Source organism: Dermochelys coriacea, chromosome 4 (assembly GCF_009764565.3).
Source record: "Dermochelys coriacea isolate rDerCor1 chromosome 4, rDerCor1.pri.v4, whole genome shotgun sequence".
Taxonomy (NCBI): Eukaryota; Metazoa; Chordata; order Testudines; family Dermochelyidae; genus Dermochelys; species Dermochelys coriacea.
Window position 1 is genome coordinate 108,485,559 of NC_050071.1, and position 17,522 is coordinate 108,503,080.

Below are 17,522 nucleotides of genomic sequence, written 5' to 3' on the forward strand. Positions count from 1 at the left end.
ACCAAGCTAGCACAAAACAGCTTCTATAGTACCTCATGGGTTATCCAGAAGCCAACACCACAGTTCCCTTAAAGTGACCCAGCCCCAGGCCTCCACCCAGATACCCAAGTCAAATATGAGGATTACTGAAAAATCTTATTAATCATATAAAGTTCTACCAATCCCAAGGGATCGGACACATTACCGCTCAGGTTAATGAATATTCCAGATCTTACCTAAATACATGCTTACAGCCAATTCTTATTAACTAAACTAAAATTTATTAAAAAAGAAAAGAGAGGGCATTGGTTAAAAGATCAGTATACATACAGATGAGTACAATTCTTGAGATTCAAATTCATAGCAGAGATGGTGAGCTTTGTAGTTGAAAAAGAGTTCTTTCAGAAACAGTTCATAGGTTATAGTCCAATGTTTATATTAAGGGCAGTCCAGTCATGACAGATCTCAGTCCTTATGGCTTAGTCTTCCCCTGCATGAAGCCTCAAGCAGATCTGAGATAAAAAGGATTGGAACCCAAACATCTTCATACAGTTTCAGGCCTTCTTGTGACAGCTAGGAGTCCTTCAGTGAACAATAGGTACTTTGAAGGGGATCCATTTCCTAAGCATCACAGGTAATTATCCACATAATTATCCACGAGCAATTGCCTGTTTTCCCACCATTCGCAGATGATTTGGTATATATTTCAGACGGATGAATACAGCAATATCCTATGTTTACAGTTCATTTAAAAGTTAAGATGTCCTTTTGATCTCTGAACTAACAGAATACAGCATCAACAGGGACTGTTTGATTACGTTGTTGACCTCTACCAATAGATATGTAAATACACAAAAACACAAACATTATCTCCCCCCATATGTCTTTAACGGCTGAATTTGACTAATTCATCCTGCAGGATGTTTAACCCTTTCTGGTCATGCATCACATGTGCACCTTAACTTTTACATTTAGAAACCTTACTTTGTTTGGGAAAATTGATTAAAAGAAGAAAGTCATCTCTTTAATGCTGACATTAAATACAGACACTGACATTGAGATAAACTCACTAAGTGGGGTTAGCTCACATCTTCACTTGCTGCTGGTTTTGATCCCTGTTCAAGGCACAGGTATGGACTCACAGTTAAGTTAGAAAATATTTTTAAAATTATATCATAGCTCAGACTTATTTCTCCTGAAGGAACAGCCAAATGCCAATTTCTAAGACTTTCTGTACAACTGTGAGTTACTCCTGAGCACAGAAAGTCAGGTATCTTTTTCATGCTCACATAATTCAAACAGATGAGTGTATTTTTCCACAAACTTTTGAAAAAAAAAAAACCCCTCATTCTGGGCTAAGAGCAAGCATGGATGACTGTCACCTCAAAATAAATACTTTGAGAATATGAGTGAAACAGGATGTGCGCTGAGAGCTTACATACAAACTCAACAAGGGTTATGTATTCTACAATACTGTTAAAACTAACAAATCAAAGCCTTAAGAAAAACCAAAAGTATATCGGACTTTTGATCTTAATACAAAAGATTTTCATTGACAATACTGAAATAATTTCTGAAATCCATTCATTTGCTAATTGAGCAGGAATATTTCAAGTAATTTTTGTACTGTATTTCATACACTGTAGAAGATGGCTCTGTACCATACAGATATGAGGTTCTGAATTCAGTCTGGGAGCTCTTGTGTTCTTTGTGAGCCACACGTCATTAGTTAAGCTGTTCAAGTGAATTACAGCCTTGTATTCACTCCAAGGATCTCTGACCCTGTGCCATCCTCCTAGCACTACCACTTTATAAAACTGATTACTGGTGAATGGGTGAAGTACGTCCAAGGAAATTTTTACCTCCCCCCCCCCCACTATTTTTTTTATTATTATTATTGGACACAAATACTTAGCTGATTGTTACTCCTCCACTATCCAATAATTACTTGTTCCCTTCCCATCCTGTAGAATAAAAAGTGATCATGCAAGTCTAAAACTGTTCTATGGCACACACAAATATAAAAGACATCAAGAAAAAAGGTGTGGTATTTTAAACCACTTGCTTAACACAATTAAGCTTAATTTGGTCAGGAAAGCACAAATGATTTATAGGTGACCTCTGGATGTCTGAAAACATGTCCACGGGACTTCCTCATAATTACAATTGTTTTTCTAGATAGAAAATATCAGTTTCCTGCTTAGAAATGTGCATGGTTTGGAACTGCTGAAATGCAAAAGATTAAGTATGCTCTGGTGATCTGACATGTAGCCTTACTGAACAGAAGCTCACATCAAAATCCCATCACGTGACCAATCCCAACCTTCTGGGTAAATCCTTCTGGGAGCTAGATGACATGTGGGCCATTAACCATCTTTTTGGAGGAGAAAGGCTCCCAGAATAAGACAAACACTACAGTGATCAGGCAGATAAAAATAAAATAAAATAAAATTAAGTTTTCAGCATGTAAAAATTTTTGAAGTTAATGCACAACTACTTAACATTAACAAAAACATCTAAAATGATTTAATTCTTCAAAACAAAGTCTAAAGTGCTGAAAACTCACTTCATTGACTAAGATGTGATCCAGCTTTATAAACTGAACTTTAACTTTTAATAAAAATTGTATGAAGTATAATCATAACTTATCAGTCCAATTATAAAACTTTTCATGAAAACTAAATCATCTTAAACTTAACTTTTTGAGGCATAACTGAAAAGGGCCACTAAGAAAAAATGGCAAAAATTATACTGTGCAAGTATCAGAGTTAACTCAAGACATCTTTAGCAATTTAAATCATGTATTAATAGCAACATTTTCACACAACTATAACAATTCACATTCAGAAGCTTATACTTTTAATTGCCCATCTATTTTTTCAGGTATTTTGCTTTTCATGCACGATTCATAATCATATCCTATATCAATGAATCAGGCATGACATCACTGGCATTATTGAATTACTTCCGTCTTCTACACTAGGGGATCTAGGGCATGCATTAACAACTGTCCCAACACTAGGGAATCAAATTTAATCCCCTACAAACATCACTTGTAATATCGCAGACCCCTCAGAGTTCCGGTAACTAGACACTGTCAGAATGTATTTTTACTTTTGTTTTTGAAGAGGATAAATAAAAAACCAACTATTTGATGAAAACCCAAACTACAAATGATACACTACAGACAGTGAAAGATTTGATCCACCCATCAGTTCAAAGGCATTTTAAATATTTGCTTTTATTAGCATTAAATCATATGTGCACAGAGCAGTAAATTTCCTTTAATATTTACAGCAAAACTGCTATTCCCATGCCTTCATAAATATAATTCACATATTCAGTTGCCTTAAATATATTAAAATTTGTAAACCGCCTCTGAAATATTCATTGTATTGCCATTCAACATTAACATGTTTTAATTCTGATGCTTAACAAAAATACTGTGGTTTGTGTAGGAAGTTTAATATGAGAATAAATATTCACAGATTTAGTACTGCACATCAGCAGCAGCAAAGACGACACCACTACCATTTCTCTTCCATAAGAGGCATGAATCATCCTGCAGTTAACACCCAAGTCCAATTCTGGATTACACAACTTTTGTATTAATATGCTGCAGGTATTTTTCTAGTGATAAAATTGGCTGACAGGCTTGCTAGTGGGGTCCCAGTTCATCTTGTCTCACTGGATTGTCATCATCTCCCCCAAAAAAATAAATAAATAAATCAATTGAGAGTACTACCTGGAAGCTTCCAGGAAGTATAAAAAGTGACGTGTTCATATGTACCCCAGGAAATAATATTTCAGTTATGTTATTACCCACACATTTGTAACATTTAGACAGTGATTCATTTTTACAATATTAGTATTGTAGAGTGCACTGCAGACTTACCATGTATATTTTAAAAACACATGATGCTTACTATAACTCAAAAGCTTAATATAAAACTTAATTTTCTAGAAAAGCAAGAGTATCATCGGCCAAACAGGATGGCTTGGTTTAAATCTCAGTGATTTAAACCACCATTTTAATCATGATTTAAATCACTTGTTTTAATCTTGTTTTGCATTTGTACTTTTTAGTTATTTTCCTAAAGAAATGTTGATTCTCACTGATAGTTGCAAATCAACATGTCTTTAATGGCCACTATCACGTTTATACTAAATTTGGTACTTTTTTTTGCTAACCAAAAAAATATGCAATTATAGCACTCAACTTACATTTATTCAGATTCTTAATTTTTATTTTGTTATTATTTTAAGAAATGAATCATACACTATTTTCCATATACTAGATTGATTTTTTACTTGTGACTTGTGTCAAGCTCTAATTGGATGGAAATTCAAATTCAATTAAAAATGCACAAAAATAGCATTTAAAATTTTTTAATTAAGTAAAGCTACCTTAAATGTGCTGGATACATAGGAGAAAGTTTATCAAAACTTGTTTTGCCTTTAAAGCTAATTGATTTATTAAACAGTTGTATTATCTGAGGTTCATGAACTGAATTGATTGTTTCTGGTGACCATCTTCAAGATGGTCTTTAGAACTAGTAAATTTCATCCTCTCACATGTAGTTTTTATTTATAGATTGGAAGAGGAAACTTTCCTGCATTTTCAACATCCCAATTAGTTTCTTAACTCTGAAAGAATTAGTCACTGAACTAGTTGAATATACAGAAGAAAAGAAAATATTCTCTCCCTACCTGCAGAAGAGGCTACTGCTGTCAAAAGCTGATTTAGCACTTCAACAAACTCTGGTTCCAGATGCTTAGCCAATGACTTCCACCCACCAGTTCAGCAGTTGGACTTCCTTTAAAACTTGGCAACAAACATGTATTGCTTAATATTATTTTTTTTAATTTAAATTTTAACAGATTACTATATATTGACTTTAGGCCTCCACATTGGTTGTCAATTTAAAATTTAATATTAAATAGTTTTTAAATAAGTACATTTTATATAAATTTTAAAAATTCCAAATAAAGTCACTGATTTTTATGCTCCCTTCTGCAAATAGTCACTTTTCATTGAAGAAGAAGAGTCCAGTTCTCTCAGAAAGTATAAGAAGTTTATATTTTAGGAAAAAGTCAATGACTTCACTATACAAGTCAGACAGTGGAGTCACTATCTCTGGTGCCCAGACCAACTAGACACTGATAAAATAATAAACTGTTCATTTAAACAAGACACACATCCTAGGATATGGGGAGTCATAAAATTGGAATTGATTAGCAAAAAGTGAAGCTCTGAAGAAGCAGAGGGGTAGCAGTGTTAGTCTGGATCTGTAAAAGCGGCAGAAAGTCTTGTGGCACCTTTAAAGAAGGATTCATACTCAAAAATATATATGGTTCTTTAAGTCAAATAAAGGTTGGGGGATAGCATGCACACAGGTTTAATGCACTAGCTGACTTTCACTTCCAGATACTTCAGTGAAATCTTGTAAGGTCACGAACAAAAGGAAGTTGGACAATTTCTTAAGAGCCCCCTCCCATTTGTCTAAAGGATAAAATATCTCTATAAAAATTAGTGTAATGTGGAGTGACTGCCATCAGTCTAAGACAGGAAAAACACGAGGGTTGCATGTCAGGACTGAGGTGAACTTGCATGATGCCTGAATGTGCTACACCTGAATCTAGCCATAGTCCAATTAACGAGTAATAAGTTGACCCATAAAATGAAGGTTTTACAATATACAGTAATGCAACCCATGCTGCTTAACAAGAGATATTGTCTTCTTTTAAAAGGGACTATTTATTTTCAATTCTTGGTTCTTTATTTACAAAGCACCAAAAAAAAATATTTCTCAGAGGAGTCAGGAGGGTCGATGATGTTTGTGTTTTCCCCATTTTCCAGATGGGGAAACAGCTACTAAATGACGTGCCCAAAGTAACAGAGCAAGTCATTGTCAGAGCCAGGATTAGAATTGAGCACTTCTTGACTCCCACTTTTGCGCTCGAGCAGTTTCTCTTCTTAAAGAAAAAATATTTGTGAACATATAGAAATGCAATTCACGGATTGCCTCAATGACTGAATACTTTCACTGAAAACAAAGAACCACACAATAGCCACTTGCATGTTCTTTTGGCAGATCAGGAGTGTCATCTTGGGAGCATCTCAAAAGACTGAGATCCCAGTTATCCCACCCTGGTTAAACCAAGTCTGTAAGACAGGTAGGTACATGAAGTAAAGTCTTCAGTCTGAGTGAAAATATGACCACATACACTTAAACCCCATAACACTAATTAAAGGCAGCCTCCACCAAGACCCAGAAGTGGGTTAAGACTGTCCGCCCTTCCCTGCAGATTCTCCCCACGAAGCAATAAAAGTAATGAGGTCCAGCCATCATTGCTGCAGTCCATACTAGAACCACAGGGCACCTAGTGCTAGGCCTGCACAGACATCTGTTCCTTCCCAGCTCATTCTGCCAAGACACGTATCTCAACTAAATGTGTCTGTGCCCCTGTTACCCTATCACTTATCAGTTTTCTCCTCACCATACATTATCTAACCCTTTCATCTTCAGTTTTTCTCATACTCCGTCAATCCCCACCATCTCTCTTTCTTTTCCCATACTGCGCTCAAGACCATCCATTCCCTTAACCACATTTGAGGGGGGAAAATGCCATACCTTTTGGTACAAGACCTTCAAGGGACCCGTAAGAGACATTTACAGACCCACCAAACATCTTTTATTTGTAACCCTTGTTTGCCATCCCTTTGCCCTGCACCATGTTCCGTCTTCCCTAACATCATCCTGTATCTTAAAGTGTATACATTTCCAAAGTAGGTACCATGGCTTTTTACTGATTTGTTTGTAAAGAAGTATCACATTACCAAACTGTAATACTCAGTTCTTTTAAATACTGCTTGTTTGAATTTCAGCCTAACATTTAAAGGGTTTTCTCTCTCCCTCTCATTTTAAGCACCCATTATTAGAATGTCCTTATGGGCATCTAACAATATTTAAGTTATATTCACATATACCAAAGAGAGCACTTACCAGGTTTTTAAAGAAACCAGCTATCAGATACTTAAGTCTGCTTGGATACATTATGTAAATGGAACTGGAAACCTCAAATATCTGGAATTACAAACCTCCAGTTGCGATATGCTCTGTACAACATTCAGACTAGGAAAATGGGCACAGTGCCATATTTGACCAGAGACATGTGCCTTTCTGCTATACTACCTTTTTCATACAAATGAGAAGTACAGACGGTTTTGTTATTTGATATATTTTCAAAAGGATTTAACTGTATGCTTTTTAAAAGCAAAAAATCCACTGTCTTTTATTAAGTACATACATGTAGGCAAACAGGCATATGTAAGATGGGGCTGCCATTTAGCTTGCCATGCTCAACCAGGCCTCATTTTCATTTGAAAAAAAAATACAGGAATTAAACTCTTACACAGAAGGTATCATTTCAGTAAGATTACAGTTAGAATCCATGTAAAAGCATAACATGAAAATACAGTTTTATTTTTTAAGAGTTGCATGTCCTTTGTAACAAAATATATAAGCAACCTTAAAGCACTGAAAAGGTCACAATGGTCTTGATTTTTCTTGTTTTACTGTCTTACTGTTACATGTGGTGCCATGGCTTTAAAAATGTTTTCTGGTGTTGTCTAAATGTCCACATCATTACAAAGTGATGTCATATGCTCATTTATCTTTTACCAAGCACACACCTTCTCATAACTGCCCTATTTCATAGTTCCATGTATTAAACTCTCCCTCCATCTCTGTAATATCAACAAAGAGGACATGAAGAAAAGGAGTACTTGTGGCACCTTAGAGACTAACAAATTTATTTGAGCATAAGCTTTTGTGAGCTACAGCTCACTTCATCGGATGCATTCGGTGGAAAATACAGTAGGGAGATTTATATACACACACAGAGAACATGAAACAATGGGTTTTATCATACACACTGTAAGGAGAGTGATCACTTAAGATGAGCCATCACCAGCAGCAGGGGGGAGGGGAAGGAGGAAAACCTTTCATGGTGACAAGCAAGGTGGGCCATTTCCAGCAGTTAACAAGAACGTCTGAGGAACAGTGGGGGGGTGAGGGGGGGAGGGAGAAATAACATGGGGAAGTAGTTTTACTTTGTGTAATGACTCATCCACTCCCAGTCTCTATTCAAGCCTAAGTTAATTGTGTCCAGTTTGCAAATTAATTCCAATTCAGCAGTCTCTCGCTGGAGTCTGTTTTTGAAGTTTTTTTGTTGAAGGATAGCCACTCTCAGGTCTGTAATCGAGTGACCAGAGAGACTGAAGTATTCTCCAACTGGTTTTTGAATGTTATAATTCTTGACATCTGATTTGTCAAACTAAGATCTGTTAAGTCCACACAATACTCTAATTGCGATTCCTGATAAAGCTGGCTTCTAGCGTTTAGCTACTTGGTACACAATTTTAAAACTTGATAGCTTTCAGAGCTAACTGCGCTTACATCAACTCCACAGCATGACATCCTATCAATTGCTGCTATAAGCTGTGAGCTGTGACAGTTCCAAGACACCAAACATATCATAGTTTATTTTATTGATATGCGCTCATTTTTAAGAAAGCTAACAAGTATTTCACTGAACACTGAATTTTATATGACTTTACTAAACTTTATGGCAGTACCCATTCTGAATTGGCAGTTAATTAAATGTATCAGATGTACTTTGTGTCAGCTGTAGTTTAACTTTAATTAAATATAACAATATTTCAGTTAAATGTAGATTTTGAAAATTATTCAGTGTTAGTACAAGATTTCATTACAGTGCCTATTAATCCGTGCTTGGTAATGAAAAGAGTACCATTTTTGTGCTGATTATAAAAATCTGAACTGTTTCACTGTAGAACCATATGATTTTAGCACAGCAATAAAGTATTTCAGCTAGCTTCACATCACTACAAGATGAAACCTCCATAGTTTGCTCAATCAACAATAACTGTGGGGCCACTAAAAATGCAGATTTATTTTATGGACTAAACACACTGCAGCAACAGCCAGTTATAACTAAATGTTCAGAAGCAATATTTTATACACTATATGCAACGATAGATATTGGGGATAGAAAGGCAACTGGCAGTAAAGAGTTGCTGGGTTGGGTGACCAGGGTCAACAAAAACTCCAAAGATTTCAAGTCACCTGTAGCCCTGTCCAAAAAAGGGAGAGGAAGAGCAGATTTATTCCCTCCATGTTGGGCGAACGCTTTAACCACCTAAAAACTGAAATTACTACATTATCCATACCAGCTGTGCAAACCTCCAAGTTAGCCTGCATAAATCTTCAGTGCAATTACATGTTTTCAGTACAAAATTCTGCAGCATGGTTAACATTGGAGAGGAAGACTAAAACTGAATTATTTGGATGTTATATTAACGCAAGGAATACTGATTGCATTATTCATTTTCATATTCAATTTGACGTCAAACTCAATTTTAAGTTTACCGTCAGATGCTGTATAATTTCTAGTTGACACTAGAAATTGGTATTGTCAAAAAGTTAGGTCCAGCTTACTGTAGAGTACACAGAGCCCTGTCTAAATCAAAATTTAAGGGAAAAGTCTGTCTCAATGAAAGCGTTTTGATTAACAGAACTGAGGTGTTTTTTTTTTAAAAAAAAATGGACTTGGCACGCGCACGCACTGATTTTTATTTATCAATAGGGAGTTTGATTTGAGGGGGGAAATTAAGAGCTTTTTATTGGTTAATTGCATATGACTGCATAAAAGAGGAAATTCTGCCATATTCCAAGTGACAGCTAGGGCAGCTAGTTGTGTAACACAGTTCCAAAGGATGGTAATTGGTCTGTTTTTAGGTTTTTTTTTTTTAACTAGGAAATATCACATTAAAATAAGGCAAAGTTCCTGCAGGACCCTTTCTTCACTCAGTGTGAGGCAAGGATACACCGGGAGCAGAACAGAGGTCATACTTGCAGATGTGGAATTAAAGCCTCCATTTAAAACCAAAACTTACCAAACTTATTTAAGCCCTCAAGGATAGAGAGGAGGGGATGTGTCATGACATAATGCTGTGAGAGATCCAAATATTCAACAGCTGCCTCATTCATTGCAGATCCTACACCCTGTGCACTCAGTGAGGCCAGGGCTAAGAAGAAAACATAGTATATGATTATAACCATACACTAACCCAAGTCTACAGTCTCTTCTTTTCCATTAAAATAGAAAGGAGAAAAGGTTTCCTTCCTGTTTTCAGTCTCACTTCTGCCACAATAAATGAATTTACAGTTACAGACTGGCACTTTCATTTTAACATGAATACATCATCAATATAAACAGAATCTTACACAATTCAACCTGTTTTGTGAATTTTTGCTTACAACTTATGTGGTTCTCCTTCAGATAGTGTAAATTCTATCATCACACCAAATCAAAGATGTGCAGTGTAATGTTTAACAAATACCTCTGTTGTAAATTAATTTATCTGCCTAGTATGGCAGCATTTCTGATCTCTAGATAATCCCAGCCCAGTGTCTGTGCTGTAAGTGATGGGATGTCTACCATTTACTGACTGTTCTTTTCTCCTCCCTTTTCACAACCCACTCATTATGGTATCAAACAATCAGCCTGCACCATATAGCATTAAGTATTCAGGGTTCCAATAAATAATTTTGATTTTCTCTTTACCACTTTTAAAATAAACTGAATAGTAAATAGTACTAAAGAGTAAATATTGTATAAATTCCTAATTTTTCTCCATCTCTGTTTTTATGCCAGTTTCTTTGAAAATAATCTGTTCCCATTGCATCTTTTAAAGCAAAATATTTCAATATATACAAAATCATTCCTCTACATCATCTCCTTTGGGTATATTCTTGTAACTTCAGTCACAAGAATGCATCGGATGAAGTGAGCTGTAGCTCACAAAAGCTTATGCTCAAATAAATGTTAGCCACAGCAGCGCCATGACGTGGGCAGTGTAGACATGCTTTATCACTGGGGGGAGAGCTCTCCCGGCAATAAAAAATAACCCGCCCCGAACAAAGGGTGATAGCTTTACTGGGGGAAGTGTGGCTCCCAACGATAAAGGGCTGTCTGTGCTGGTGCTTTTCAGCACTAAAACTTGTCACTCGCGGGGGGGGGGGAGGGGGGCGTTTCACACCGCTGAATGACTAAAGTTTTAGCGCTGAAAGTGGCAGTGTAGACACAGCCTTAGTGAGTTTGTTACCAAGCAATGCATTATCCGACAAGGGACCTGAAGTTGCTGAGGAGCATCATCTGACCCAGGGGAGGGAGAGAGAGAGTAACGGGAATCTTATAACAGAGAGATTTGCACCCCAGCCACTTTCAGAGAGGGGAACGGATCAGGACCAGACACAGAAAAGGCTGAGCAGCAGAAGGGGTGGAGGAATCCTAGATCCCCTGAAGAAATACTGAATAAATCCCAAACAGCTCTTGCTATGGTGAGAAAACTGAGGCAGGGGTCTGTATGCAGGCTCTTGTTTTTCCTTAGATCTGTACATCTCCTGTGCTTGTCTATATTTAGACATTGCTTTGCAACAAATGCATTGCTTCCTTACACTGTCACACAGTGACCCAAGAGTTAAACTGTAAACAAAGGGTCCAGAGCTTTGATGGAACAAGTGTGCAACTGCTACTGGGTTGGCTTGGAGAGCTGGCACTAGTTTCAGGGACTAAACAGTTGCATTATTAGGTTCCTAATGCCAAGAGAAGAGTCAAACATGGAGTCTGCAACTAGAGCCAGAGCTTAAACAATGTCTAGCCCCAGCAAATGAAGGGCATATGGAAGCCAAGGTTTGGGTCTAGAACAGAAGCCTGGTCAAGATCCAGGAAGAGGAGCTGATCAAGGATTGTAAACATAAGTAACCTTCATATAGTGAGTGGACTGGCTTCATTGTTGTTGGGGTTTTTTTTTTGGGGGGGGGGGGGGGGGGGGGTTTGCAACACACGCATACGCACGCACAAATATACCCCCACACAACACTGAAACAACGTTGCTGTTCATTCTGCAGTCTTTATTGGAGAATTAAGAGATAATGAAATTTTACACATACTTCTATGCAGATATTTAGTAGCCAAGACTGCAGTCATCATGGATATGCCTAGCCCACAGTAAATGACAAAGGAATAAACAGATACCCAAACCACGTCTGTACATATTCCTAGCAGTGAGGTGCCTTTACCACACAGAAGCAACAGCTTTGCTTGAGTGAGCTTAAATGCCACTGGTAATGTATGTTTTTGAGAGGCAGTAAGGCCCATCTAGGATGGTAAATTTGAGAAGAGTTTGACCCTTCCTTTCACACCAGCATCAAAGAGCTTTTAAGATTTTCTGAAGATTTCTTTCCTCTTTCTTGCATCCAGACAGTATAGTTTGTTTTGATTTTGAAAAAGTTTTCTGGTCCGGTAAGTAAAAGGAAGAGGACATTTTAGAAAGGGTTATATACTTGAAGTTACTGCTGAGTACAATTTAATCTTGATAAAAATACAAGATAACATTTGCAGCTCTCACGCAAAGCAAATACTGTAACTACCAGGGAATTGGGGCGGGAGGGGGAAGAGGAAGAGCAGGAGAGAAAGCAAGCAAGCAATCTGAAATTTTCTGGGCGTTTTAGAGCAATGTGCCACAAGAACCTTAAAAATAAATTCAAATCCAAATGAGAGAGAGAGAGAGAGAGTCTGTTAAAAGATGTAGTGTCTCTTCTGCAATAAATCCTTGCTGTATCCAGGATGGTTAAAGAGGACACGGTTTACCTAACTTAGTTGGAGAAATTCTAGGTGGATTTTCAAAAGAAAGTTATTTTTCTATAACGGATATAAAATTTACTAATGTGTTAGATGAGCATTCATTAGGAATGTCCCATTCAATTTTAATTATTTCCTTTCTACACGGATGCACCACTTAGGTTTGGAGTTTAATAAAAGGACTAGTTTCTATCTTAAAATTTTTACTTTCTAAAAAAGATCTGAACTTTAAAATTCCTGGGAGTCTGAAATGGAAAACTTAAGATCACTTATTCACATCAGGTAATAAGGTTTTTAGAATTTGTATCCATTCAAAGGCTACACAAAGTGAAGTAAAATGAAAGGAACTGCAGAGCTCAACCCCATTCACCTCCTTGAAAGAATGCCCACTTGTAATCCAAGAAAATCCAGTCTTTTGATGGGGGGGGAGGGGGTGGCTAAGGAGACCTGAGTAGTTTGGAGACAGCCCATTTATGTGTAAATACTTGAGTAGCAAGTGACAAGGAAATGATGGATACAATGTGTAAACAGAATTGTTTCTAAATAGAATGTTTTGCCAACTTTTTCTATACACCATCAGCTGCTCTATGAAACTGTACAAACTGTGCGCCTGAGTATTAATCTATTAAAGCCTAGACTTTCAATAAACACTGTTAGTTAAAATCCTACTTGTACCTGCCAGAAATAGCTTACATAGTAAGCACAGTAAAGCTATTAAAACTCTTCTGAAGTAACCATATTTAATGAAATCAATCTCAAACAGGAAATTGACATTTAAATAATGTGGCATATTTCATAAATTTACACCAAAAAGTTATCTACGAAAGGACTAAGGTTTTTTTTTAATCTAATCTTTTACCAATTTTAAAACAGAAGTTAGCCGTAACATACAGTGTTATTTGCGGTCTAATCCCTGTACAGTATAAAAGGGTTCTTTGTTTTGGTTTTTCTGGGGGGGAGGGGAGCGGTTAATGCAATAATTATTTTCTGACTGCAGTTTTAATAAACAAACTTCAGACACTGGAGTCTTTAAATTCCCTTCTTTTTTCATTCAAGATCACATGAACTGATCGACTGACCCCCCCGAAAATAATTCATCATCTATTTGTAGATGACTACGTTAACAGAAGAACAAGCTGATGAAACCCAATCACAGATAAGGTTAAAATTCTGTCACAGGTATTCTTAGTAAAAGGGCAACAAAAAAGAATTCACGGAAGCCCACAACCTGCCCTGACTTTTACTAAAAATACCTAAGGGGGCAGACGGTGGTCTAAGAGTGCTGCTCTGGCGGGAGACTCTGGCAGTCCCGGGGCCGGCCACTGCGCTGGTGGTTGGGGCTGACAGCTGCTGCCCCAGCCCTGTCCACTGCTTCAGCCCTGCCCCAGAAAGTCACAGAATCAGTGACCTCTGTGACAGAACCCTATTCTTAATGCTAGGGAATACTGCACCCACATCTTAAAGGCACAGTAGACTAATCTGCAAAACTCCTAAAACTTAACAAATCTGAGCAGATGTGTCTTAGTACAGAACGTCAAAGAGATAATAATTTGGCAGAAGAGATTATATTTGTTGCCTACCTATAATTAACTTCTCTACATCAACAACAGTCACATTCTAAATATCAAATTCAGTTCTGCACCGATAGGACACTGAAAATATCTGCAAAGAAAATCCAAATTCTAAATTAACAATTAAAATGTAGTACCTTATTTCTACATCAAGACAATGCTTCAGAGAGGCAGCATTTTCTATACTTCATTTTGCTACATCTTTCCCGATGAAGGTCAAAGAAGCTAAAGAACATGAATACAGACTACAGAATACAGCAACACGTGAGAAATACTATACGCCTTGAAAAACCCAACTCCTGGCCACATTCAATCATTTCCTGTAGATTTTGTGCACAAATCATTCCAGACCACTTTTTATGATAACCACGTAACAACCAAGTGTCCTTGTCAGTTTAAGTTTTCCCTAAATGGACAACTATTTTCAGCCTAATGTGAAGGGAAGTAGATATACAAATGAAACTGCAGAGTTCAATCCTGCTCACTTTTCTGAAAGACTGCCCACTTGCAAGCCAACCTGAAATATTCCAAAAGGAAAAGGGTAAATAATGAAGTCAACTCTTTAGAGTTTACATTTAGGGATCACATTTTCAGAAGCAGATGTGTGCTTCTGACAGAAATGTATGCGTACACACAAAACCAGGACACCTAATCCCCCCCCCCCCCCCCAAAGTACAAGTGCAAAGTCAGTGACCATGTAGCTTGGGAAATATGCACACAAACACACACCCCAGTCATGGAGATACAATTCTTAGCTGGCCAAAAGTGCTAGATGTTTGCACGCTTTCTAATTTAAAACACCTAAGATTCAGACATTTTAGATACAGTGAGGTGCAGCTACTTCTACACTGAGCATGTTAGCTTATAAACTATTGGTAAGCTACAATGATGTCATGGAAGTCACAGAATCTGTGACTTTCAGAGACCTCCATGACTTTTTCTGCTTCAGCCACCTTGGGCAGCCCTGGAGCTCCAAACCTCCATGAGGGGCCCTGCAGCTCCTAGCCGCCGTAGGCAGCAGCAGCGTGTGCTGCTCCCCACCTCCCCATTTTATCACAGTTATTTTTACTAATAGTCACTGACTTGTCACAGGCTTCTGTGACTTTTCATTTACTAAAAATAACCATGACAAAATCTTAGCTTTAATTATTGGCATATATCAACAAGTGGACACATGCAAATCTACCCATTTAAGAGGCCTACCTGCAGCAGCCTGGCAACATTTAAATTGACAGGGAAATGTAAAGGGAGAGGAATGACTGTAAAGGGAGAAGAGGTCTACAGGTGAAACTAAACTTCAATCATCATCATGAATTCTCCCTCCAGAGAGAATACTCCTTGGGAACTTGAGAAATTGAACATAGATTCAGAGGGAAGGATCTAGGAGAGAATTGCTGGGACAGTCAGGATTACATACAATATAACCAGACTTAATACACAAATTGTATTTGGAGAATGTCAATGGGTCTCTCTCTGGGAATTGGTGACCTTTTAAGGCCAGACTGAAATCTCCCTCTACAGCAGTTTAGGTATAAAATAACCATGTCACTGTCATTAACCGGAACATAAAGGGGAAAGCTTTTCACCTTTTATTTAAGAAGTTTACCTTTGGTAAATATAATACATGTTTAAATGCGTGACTACTTGTTAAGTATATCTGGTACAGTTTACCTATTAACCAGACTCCCTGGATATGTCCTGTCTTGACTGGCATCGCTGGGTGCTACCACACTAATCATAAATAATCAAGCATCTGAGAATGAGGGTGGTTTTGTCATGATCATGGGTATCAGAAAGTTACATACAGAGCAGAAGTGTTTTAGCACCTTTAAATTGCAGGTTGTTTGGCTTTAGTAGATGTGGCTGTAGGTGTATCTGGTGGCTCATGTGTTTTTCACCCATTTGGTAAATGTGCAAGTCATGCTATAATCAGGTGAATTAGGTGCACCACTTTCAGAGGGACTGCTTAGGCTTATTCTAAGGACAGGGGTAAGCAAATAGGGTTGAAAGGCCCACACAAGTTATTTTCAGACTGGTGCACTCCTAGCTAAGATGTGTGCAAGCAGAGTTTGACATCTGCACCCATACAGAAAGGAACCCATTTGGATGTCATACATTCAACTCCATATTGGCTGCCTGATCAACCATTGCCACACCAAAGAGGCAGCAATGAAACAGGGTTTGTGCTGCACTTGAGTTAGCCAGAGGTAGAGAACATGTGCCAGAGAGTTTGGGACTTTGTGTGTGTAGGGGAGTGGGGGACACATTGGGTAAGAGCAGGGAGGAAGCTAGGAGGTGGAAACAGAAATCCTAGACCTGTTGGTGCTGAGGCAGATGACAGACAGAGCAATAATGCACGAGGAACTGAAAAGAGAACAGTCATGGCCAAGTGGCTGTAGCCCTAGAATTCCTGGCAATGCTGTTGCTTGAAACCCCTCTGAGATAACACTGGGGACACAGATTTCCCCACGTGGAGCTACTCTCTTTAGTGAGTTTATTAGGAGCACTAATTGCTAGCTGTTTTCTGAAGGAATGACAGCACTAACAGACCATGCCAGGGTTCTCAGAATTAGCACAGTTTCCATCTATGCTGTATATTGTGGACTATACATTCCATCAGACCTCTTTGCCTACTCAGACAAACAATGAAGCTTATAAAAGCGGGAAATCTTACTCAATGAACATGCTAGTCTGCAGTATCAAACTGTTTTGAAAATGTTGAAACAAACCACTTTGACATTCCTAAAAAACTAAGATTTTTTCAGCCAAAATAATTTCCCAAATTTAATTCAAATACACAAATAGTTTTCATGCACTGGAAAAATGCATTTTTTGTCAACTTTACTCTTTTCAAAAAAATATTTCACCCAGTTCTACCGGTGATGTAGGGACTCATGCTCTAGTTTTGTTTTCATAATTACAGTGGCTGATAAATGTGGCCTGAGCAATGTTTGTGTGTCCAGTCTATGTTGTAATAAGTATAGAGAAAGTTAACCCACACAGAATTTTTCCAAAAGTTACTTACCTAACTGATGCAGCGCAGAAAAAAAAAGTAGATACTTTTGAAGAGCAAAGATCTAGAGATAAAAGTCAGCTCTGATAGTGCTAAACCACCCCCACCCAGACAAGAGAATGAATCAGAGATAGGAAGTCACCTTCTCTCACAAATTCAGAAGAATGGGCTTGCACAAACAGTACAGACACAGCCACCATTAAAAACTCAATTTACAGAGACCATTC

The 17,522-nt window shown here is 37.7% G+C and overlaps 1 protein-coding gene across 3 annotated transcripts in view; it reads right to left on the bottom strand.

The window, feature by feature from the left end:
* The window catches only part of STIM2 (stromal interaction molecule 2), a 138,978-nt gene that overhangs the window by 87,661 nt on the left and 33,795 nt on the right, over positions 1-17,522 (bottom strand). The window contains exon 2 of one of the 3 annotated variants that reach the window (XM_043514044.1): positions 9,962-10,093. The exons of the other annotated variants lie outside the window; for them this stretch is intronic. Coding sequence (XP_043369979.1) covers positions 9,962-10,093 — 132 coding nt within the window. The remainder of the gene's footprint in view (positions 1-9,961; positions 10,094-17,522) is intronic. 3 annotated transcript variants of the gene reach the window in all.